Consider the following 10,000-nt stretch of genomic DNA (forward strand, 5'->3'; position numbering starts at 1 on the left):
TATCTTTGGATTTAATTCTCCTGGTTTTGGTATTATTTCGTTGGTATTATTTCGTTTTTATCATTTTTTGTATTTGTAATGTTTTTGTTATCTTTGGATTTAATTCTGTTTTTATTATTATTTGTACTCTTTTTTTTTATTATTATTATTATCGTTATGTTTGTGTATTTTGATAAACATATGTTAAAAACTTTTGTTGTGTACTTTATTTTGATTATGATACCTTTCAGGAAATTATTTTTTTATTTGCTATTATTTCTCGATTATGCAAACAAGTGAATGATAGTTGTTTATTGGTTTAATGATACCTCTCAGGAATGTTATTTCTTCATTTTCTATTAGTTTTCGACTAAGCAAACAAGTGAATTATAGCTTATTATTGATTTATCTATTACATATCACTAGACGAATGAAAGACGTAAACATTACCTTATTCATTCTTTCATTCTTCTCCTTTTAATTTGTTCTGCAGGTACTATGCTTTTAGCTGGAAAAATATTTTTTTTTTTAACTAGATATATTACAATTAATGTTGATATATGTGTAGAAAAGACGTAAGGCTTTGCAGATCTCACTGGAAAAAGTAGTAGTAACGTAAATATTTCAAACATAGTTTGATCGATTAGTTTATAATCGCCAAATAGGACTTTTGTTCATAATTTTCGAAAAAAAAAACAGCCTGGTTGAATCAGCGTCATGCATTTGGTGTGTCTCTCTCTCTCTCTCTCTCCCTCTCTCTCTCTCTCTCTCTCTCTCTCTCTCTCTCTCTCTCTCTCTCTCTCTCTCTCTCTCTCTTTTTTTTTTTTACAAAGGTGTTCTGATATACTGTTCTTTCTTTATTTTTTTTTTACTGAATTTATCTACGTCACATAAGGCAGATTTATAGTGAACTAGTGGTTTATTAAGTCGAGTTGTTTGAGTAACTTGTTGTGTTGGGCTACTGGACACGATCTGCTGGACTAAGGATCGCTACCCTCTCAAGTCCGATAGTTTCTTGCAGTGTCTGCAACCTCACCATCCTTGTGAGCTATGGTTGGTTGGGGGTGAAACCCTAAGTCTACCTGCTGAATCATCAACAGCCATTACCTGGATCTCCCTGGTACTAGCTTGGGTGGAGAGGGGCTTGGGCGTTGATTATATGTATATATGATCAGTCTTTAGGGCATTGTCACTGTCCCTTGCCTCTGCTATCCGTGAGTGACCCTTACACCTTTTAAGTGTAAACTATTTACAGTGAATCGAACTTATAAATATCGCATAGTGTTTATTGCATTGTTAGACTTCATAAAAATTCCATTGCGTGATGAATTAATTTGCCTGATGTAGCATTGCCACAATTATAATAAACGTACAAGTGTATTTCTTCAGTGAATTGCATTATTGATTTAAATAACCTTTGCGTAACTTCTACCAGAAACATAATCTTAGAAAGCTATTCATCAAAATTAGAATAAAAATTCTCTTAATCCCGTCTTAAGTGGGTATTTCGGAGATGGTTCTACTGACCAATAGTGAATATATCATGGGCATATATGCTTCTAAGGACTATTTTAGTTAACTGCAGGATGCGAAAATCAATCTTACGGTCTTCAATTTGCGATGGGTATCGAGTTCCTAATGATGGACATTAATTTCGGACTGGGTTGATACGAAGTTAAGTACTATCAGGGATAACACAATTATGTTTGTTTAAACGGCATCACGTGTCTGTGTTTTTTTTTTTTTTTTCCAAAGCTTACAAAAAATATATGTTAGAAATATAAAAAAGAGAAAAGCTAGTATGACTGTGCCGTCAAAAATTCACTGTCAAATTTGAATAGTTCTGCAATTTAATAGGAATTGTCATGAATCAAGTATCTAATACATGACTTTTATGTTTACTGAATGTTAATATATGTGCGTAGAATGTCAAGTGAAGTTATATCGCATACTTTATCCAGTGATTATATATATATATATATATATATATATATATATATATATATATATATATATATATATAAAACATATGCATTTATGAATTATCTTTATACATATCCATAAATATATATATATATATATATATATATATATATATATATATAGATTTATATATATATATATATATATAGATTTATATATATATATATATATATATATATATATATATATATATATATATATATATCTATATATATATATATATATATATATAAATACTAGTTACGTTTTATATTGCTCTAGAATTTAGAATACTAGAAATTACAAAAATTTAGGTTTATCAATAGGAATAAGAAATACCACAAAACAAGTATTTAAGATAATAAATAAAGCACAAAAGTAGAGTACAATTTTTATTCGCAAACTTAACGAGAACCAACAGCATGTTCGCAGCAGTAAGTATTCTGAACTATTTCCTTGAGCGGCGTCATCAAAATACTGAATGGACTATAAATCATTCAAATGATTCCCCCCCTCACTGATGAACCACCATTTAAACATCCCCCATCAGCTCCTGAGCGAAACTAACTTGTAGATCAAGTGGGGATGCTGTTGGGATGCTGGTGGAAGGAGATGGTGCTGTTGGGATGCTGTGGGAAGGAGATGGTGCTGTTGGGATGCTGTGGGAAGGAGATGGTGCTGTTGGGATGCTGTGGGAAGGAGATGGTGCTGTGGGGATGCTGTGGGATGGAGATGGTGCTGTTGGGATGCTGTGGGAAGGAGATGGTGCTGTCGGGATGCTGTGGGAAGGAGATGGTGCTGTTGGGATGCTGTGGGAAGGAGATGGTGCTGTTGGGATGCTGTGGGAAGGAGATGGTGCTGTGGGGATGCTGTGGGAAGGAGATGGTGCTGTTGGGATGCTGTGGGAAGGAGATGGTGCTGTTGGGATGCTGTGGGAAGGAGATGGTGCTTTTGGGATGCTGTGGGAAGGAGATGGTGCTTTTGGGATGCTGTGGGAAGGAGATGGTGCTGTTGGGATGCTGTGGGAAGGAGATGGTGCTGTTGGGATGCCGTGGGAACGAGATGGTGCTGTTGGGATGCCGTGGGAAGGAGATGGTGCTGTTGGGATGCTGTGGGAAGGAGATGGTGCTGTGGGGATGCTGTGGGAAGGAGATGGTGCTGTTGGGATGCTGTAGGAAGGAGATGGTGCTGTTGGGATGCCGTGGGAAGGAGATGGTGCTGTTGGGATGCTGTGGGAAGGAGATGGTGCTGTTGGGATGCTGTGGGAAGGAGATGGTGCTGTTGGGATGCTGTGGGAAGGAGATGGTGCTGTTGGGATGCTGTGGGAAGGAGATGGTGCTGTTGGGATGCTGTGGGAAGCAGATGGTGCTGTTGGGATGCGGTGCTGTGGGGATGCTGTGGGAAGGAGATGGTGCTGTGGGGGTTGGACATCATCTGAGGGGTTCTGTGGGCGTTACGGAACTCCTCAAACTAATTTGGATTCATGAGATGGTGATTTTCAAGGTCGGTGTGTTTTATCACGTTCGGTTTGGGTAGTGCCATAGCCTCTGTACCATGGTCTTCTACTGTCTTGGGTTAGAGTTCTCTTGCTTGAGGGTACACTCGGGCTCACTATTCTATCTCGTTTCTCTTCCTCTTGTTTTGTTAAAGTTTTCATAGTTTATATAGGAAATGTTTATTTAAATGTCATTGTTCTTAAAATATATTATTTTTTCTTGTTTCCTTTCCTCACTGGGATATTTTCCCTGTTGGGGCCCCTGGTCTTATAGCATCTTGCTTTTCCAACTTGGGTTTGTTGCTTAGCAGGTAGTAATAATAATAATAATAAAATGTTATTTATAAAATTCTTTTTTTTTACATTTTAATTGTTTAAAGGTCGCTCATGAATGGCAGAGGCAAAGGACAGTGATAATGTCCTAGAGTCAAGGGCCTAGACGTTGATCAAATATACAGTTGAACACGTGAATTCCAGGTACACCTCCGTCTGAAGAAGTGCATCCTGCCACACCCTTACTGTGTGGCAAGTTCCTGTGTTTAATCCCGCCCACCTCCTACGCTTAAAAATTTGCCGTAAAAACGTTAAAAATCCTGGAGTAAATGTGTCCAGACATTTACTGTTTTATAAACGGATATATTGACGTAAACGAGTGATATTACGGTCACCAACCCGTAAAAAATAATAGCAAGGTGAGGTAAAATTACGTGTTTTTTTTTTCTTTTTTTTTTTCTTTACTGAAATGCGTCTGAGAGCAGTATATTTTTACGGAGAATTTCCGATTAACATTACAGTTGTTTCTTAACAGTGTATGCCATCTCTGCTAAACTATATGTTTAGTGACTCACAGCGAAGTAATGGTATGACAAGGTGCACTTCTTCGGAGTGAGATGTGGCAGGAACTCTTGTGTCTAACTATACATAATGTTCAGCACCCAAGCCTCGCTCCACCCAAGCTAGGCCCAGGGAGGGTCATGCAATGGCTGCTGATGACTCAGCAGGTAGGGGACGTTGCAGACACAACAAGAAACTATCAAGCTTCAACGGGTCTCGAATCCAAGTCCATCACATAGCCATACAGGGACGTTTCTAAAAGGCTGCCACAAACATGTCAAGAGAATCGTCTATGTATTTTTATTCTACATATTTGAATAGAAGATTGAATTATTTTAAGTGGAAAATCATAGTAGGTTTTTAGAACACGTCACGGACATTTTTTTTTTAGATCTATAATAATCTTTAACGAGCAATTCAATTATTTCTTCTATTTATAGGTAGTGTTTTGTAAGGAGGAGAGTTTACTAACTAAAATTATACTCCGAGAAATTTATCTGTTGATTTGGGGTACTCGGCACTCGGCATACATCCTTTCCATTACATTTTATGTAGTTTATTAGAGTTCCATAGGTGAATTACAAATAATAATAATAATAATAATAATAATAATAATAATAAACTTTATAACTACTTTCGGTGGATTTAGAATTCCAATTGATGGTGAAGATCGTTCTGAATATTCTACAGGAGAAACTGGTGGGCTTATTTTAATATCTTTTAGTGCCAGCTGGATCATCCTTTAAGCCACATTTAGTTTACACCGTATAATGGCCATATACATTATATTCTGAAACCATAGTGTGTGTCATGGCCCTTAAACGATCTTGAATTCATGTTCCCCTATTTGAGGTCATATTTAGATCCTTATTCCATTATTTTTTATTTATAATTGGCATCATCATCATTTATTTATTTGTTATACTGTTTATCAGTCGTATTGCTTATATTATTTATTTATTTATTTATTATTATTATTATTATTATTATTATTATTATTATTATTATTATTAATATTATTATTATTACTTGCTAAGCCACAACCCTAGTTGGAAAAGCAGGATGCTATAAGCCCAGGAGCCCCAACAGGGAAAATAGCTCAGTGAAGAAAGAAAAAAAGGAAAAATAAAATATTTTAAGAATAGAAATAATATTAAAATGAATATTTCCTATATAAACTATAAAAATTATAACAAAACGAGAAAGAGAGAAATTAGATAGAATAGCGTGGCCGAGTGTACCCTCAAGCAAGAGAACTCTAGCCCAAGACAGTGGAAGACCATGGTAGAGAGGCTATGGTACTACCCAAGACTAGAGAACACTGGTTTGATTTTGGAGTGTCCTTCTCCTAGAAGAGCTGCTTAGTAAGGGTAGAAGAGATTCTTTAGCTATGGTAAGCAGCTCATTTATTATTATTATTATTATTATTATTATTACTTGCTAAGCTACAACCCTAGTTGGAAAAGCAGAATGCTATAAGCCCAGGGGCTCCAACAGGGAAAATAGCTCAGTGAGGAAAGGAAAAAAGGAAAATAAAATATTTCAGGAAGAGTAAACATTAAAATAAATATCGCCTATATAAACTATAAAAACTTTAACTTCATTTGTGTATTGCTGTGTTTTGATAAAAATGTCGCCAGATTTATTGCCTCTCAGGTTAAACTATTTAAATTTTAGAGACATTTTGAAACTAAGTTTCATTGGTACTGTGCTCTTGCCTTTAAAGCATTTTATTTGCGATGGCACTGATATTCATTTGGCACTGATAAGGTTAAAATAAACCTTCCTGTAGGATTTAAGAAAATTATTACAAGGGGGGACTGATTTTGGAGCTGTAAGCAGATAGCTTAAATTGATATAATAATCGTTTTCAAGATAACCTGACTTGAAATATTACAAAATAGTTTTTGGATATTTCCTGTATCTTTTTTTTTCTTTTTTTTCTCTTTTTTTTTTGTTACGTGATGTACATTTAATTAACTCCAGCTTGTTTTTTTCCCAAGTTTTATTGTGGAAGTGGATGGAAGAGGGAGGGGGCGGGGAAGTGGTGTCCATTGATACCCCCAATTGTAAAACATTTGTTCATTCTTCCTAAGGATCTTTTGTCTCCACACGAATCACAGTCAGCCTCCCCTCCCAAGCGCCCCTCCTCAACCTCCTCCCCCCCCCCTCCAAAAAGGGATTTCTTAAAGGGAAGTTGGACCTTCAAAGCCCTCCGTCATAGGGCCTCCCTTAGTCATTTTGAAAAATATTGTGTTCAAACGTAGACTGCACACAAACTCGGTACATAGAAATCTGAGATTGAAATAAAAAAAGATTCGAGATGGAGGAAAAAGAAGAAGTCGACGACTCGCGTTGCAAATCCACCTGAGGCGCTGGACACGGGAATAAACACCGGATGAAATGTTTCCGAAGGCGGGACAAAGGATCTTTTCAACATTGGGGTCTTGTCCTTTGCTCTACGACCTTTGTTCAAAGTTAGGCCCACAGAGTGGCTTTCAATTTAATGAAAAGGGCTTCCTTGGAATACCTCCTCCTTTCCTCCCTGTCCAACCCCACTCCCTTAATCTCCTAACAACCTCCTCCTCCTCTTCCTCCTCCTCCCCTAGTGCCCTTGTACCCCGGGGGCCTCAGCCGGAAAGACTAACTTTTTCCTGTTTTCAACTTTTTTTTTTTTTGACTCTGGACTGGTCCTTGCAATCTGGAAAGATTAAGTCTTCAGATTGGATTGTTTTCCCTTCAGGTGAGCTCCCTCCAGAGAGGCTTTGTTCTAGGCTACCTGACGGAGGTGTGGTCGGGTACCTGGTGGTGATAGAGCGTAAGGTTCTCGAGGCGTTGTGTGAGGCGGCCAGCGACAATGGTGGTGATCCTTTTAATAACTAAATTGGGTAAACGTTAATAGCTACTGTACGTTAAATGTCCAAAGTCTAAATAGATAATCTTTTTATAATGTATCCTGTTTTGTTTTCATTCGTTAAAGTAATTGTAAAATATAAGATATCTAAATAAGAAATGAGATATTACCAATCGCCCACAATCATTATGTCTCCTGTTTTGTTTTCATTCGTTAAAGTAATTGCAAAATATAAAAATAAGAAATGAGATATTGCCAATCGCCTACAATCATCATTAATGAATATGTGCACTCGCTGTTTAAAGACCCCAAAACTGAATAAAGTTAATTGTCCTTGTAGTACACTAACGATTTTTTTTCTGTTGTATTAAGGGTATCCAACGAAAACGCTCATTACAGAATTTTCTTATATGTGCAATGGGTCTTTTTCTCTTCAGCACTACTCTCCAGAGAGAGAGAGAGAGAGAGAGAGAGAGAGAGAGAGAGAGAGAGAGAGAGAGAGAGAGAGAGATTCATATTATATAAAAATACCAAGCTGTATTCTTCAGCAGATGATGTTTCGAAGAAAATCGGTGACTCGTCTGAGAGAGAGAGAGAGAGAGAGAGAGAGAGAGAGAGAGAGAGAGAGAGAGAGAGAGAGAGAGAGAGAGAGAGATCATGTTATATGAAAATACCAAGCTGTAGTCTTCAGCAGATGATGTTTCGAAGAAAATCGGTGACTCGTCTGAGAGAGAGAGAGAGAGAGAGAGAGAGAGAGAGAGAGAGAGAGAGAGAGAGAGAGAGAGAGAGAGAGAGAGAGGAGCATCATTTGCGGAAACCCTTAAGCGTCTCCTATGGTGTCGACAGAATAGGTTTAACAATTCTCAAGCTTTTTATATAAGCGATTAACTTTACGCTCTCCGTTATCGCTGGACATCCGACCAAGCGTCCCTGTTTCGCCCGGCGACAAAGATATGTAAGAGATAACGTCTAAGTAAATAAATATGTAGAAGCATGGCGTGTTATCAGCCGGAAAAATTAACGTCTTCAGTTCGCAGGTGTTTTTCAGTCAGTTTCTCGTCGCTGTTCTTTTACAACTGTCGGTATCAGCAGCTTAGGCTGACGACTCTGTCCGTTGTTCATGTCAGCAATCGAAGGGTTTTCGAGATGGCTCCGTATATAAAAACTTGTACAATTAAGGCCAAGTGTTTTTTGTTTTTTCTCAACTCTGTTTTTGGGATGTGCTTCAGTTTAGTTAACTTTCGGGAATTGTTTGTTTCTGGAAATGCAATTAATTTCTAAAATATGTGGATTTATATTTTTTTTGTCTGTACTGCATTAAATTTACTTAGTCTTATTTTTATTAATTAGGGCCAAGTTTTTTTTTTTTCAGCTCTGTTTTTGGGATGTGCTTCAGTTTAGTTAACTTTGGGAAATTGTTTCTGGAAATGTAATTAATTTCTAAAATATGTGGATTTATATTTTTTTTTGTCTGTACTGCATTAAATTTACTTAGTCTTATTTTTTATTAAAAGTCTGTTTTTTGAAATATGCTTCTCTGAATTAACCTTGGAAAATTGTTTGTTTCTGGAAATGTATTTTATTTCTATAATTTATAGGGTTTATGCATTTCATCAGCACTGTATTCAATTTACTGAGCCTTATTTTTTATTAAGGCCAAGTTAATTTCTCAGTTAATTTTGGAATATGCTTCGATGAGTTAACTTTGGAAAATTGTTTGTTTCTGGAAATGCAATTTATTTCTAAAATAGATTTTATTTATGTATTTTTTCTGCACTGCATTCTATTTACTGGGTTTCTTATTTTCAATTATTAAGACCAAGTTAATTTCTCAGGTTAGTTTTGGAATATGCTTCGATGAGTTAACTTTGGAAAATTGTTTGTTTCTGGAAATGCAATTTAATTCTAAAATAGATTTCATATATGTATTTTGTCTGCACTGCATTCTATTTACTGGGTTTCTTATTTTCATTAATTAAGTGTAAGTTTTCTTCAGAAGCTTTTTGGGATATGCTTCGATGAGTTAACTTTGGAAAATTGTTTCTGGAAATGCAGTTTATTTCTAAAATATATGGGATTTATGTATTTTTTCTGAACTGCATTCAATCTATAGTCCATTTCTTTTAGCGAGTCATATTTGCACCGACTCGCAACGGTGCCCTTTTAGCTCAGAAAAGTTTCCTGGTCGATGATTGGTCAGAATTATCTTGTCCAACTAATCAGCGATCAGGAAACTTTTCCGAGCTAAAAGGGCACCGTTGCGAGTCGGTGCAAATCTGCATCGCTAAAAGAAATGGACAGTAGTGAGTATTATTTGCATGCTATTAGGGTTATTGTTATCATTAGAATATAAAAACTTCCATAATTATGACCATTTTATTCTCAGCTCTATTTTATATACTTCGATGAGTTAAATTTTGGAAAACTATTTCTTGAAATGTAATTTATTTTTAAAATAGACGAGATTTATATATCTTTAGACTGCACAGCATTCAATTCAGTGATAGCCTTATTTTCATGTCATGAAATTTATCATTATAATTATTCCTCTTATCGTGTTCCAATTGTCCTCATATGAGTCATTAAGGAACACATGGCTGAACGCATAAATAAACCCATTATAAGTCAAATAAGGAGTTGGTTTAAATAAAATAAAAATAGTATAAGATCATCTAACAGTTTTTCTCTATCTGTGGAGTATGGACAAATCTTGCAATTTGTACGTCAGATTACTGATGCAAAATTGACTCTTTAGTTGGATATTCAGCGCTAAATAATGCCGATTTCATCGCGAACCCCTGCCCCCACCTTATAGAAAAAAAATCTGCCCCAATAAAGTTAAGGATATTGCAACATATAAATGTTTGGTACATTAT

The 10,000-nt window shown here is 36.1% G+C and overlaps 1 protein-coding gene across 1 annotated transcript; it reads right to left on the reverse strand.

Annotated features, from left to right (window-relative positions):
- Positions 1-2,473: 2,473 nt before the first annotated feature.
- Positions 2,474-4,254, reverse strand: LOC137620010 (mucin-1-like). The gene is made up of 2 exons (XM_068350289.1): positions 4,243-4,254; positions 2,474-3,385 (listed from the first exon to the last, which is right to left on the reverse strand). The coding sequence occupies exons 1-2, from the start codon at positions 4,252-4,254 to the stop codon at positions 2,474-2,476; spliced, it is 924 nt and encodes a 307-aa protein (XP_068206390.1).
- Between the last annotated feature and the right edge of the window lie 5,746 nt (positions 4,255-10,000).

Source organism: Palaemon carinicauda, chromosome 26 (genome assembly GCF_036898095.1).
Source record: "Palaemon carinicauda isolate YSFRI2023 chromosome 26, ASM3689809v2, whole genome shotgun sequence".
NCBI lineage: Eukaryota > Metazoa > Arthropoda > Malacostraca > Decapoda > Palaemonidae > Palaemon > Palaemon carinicauda.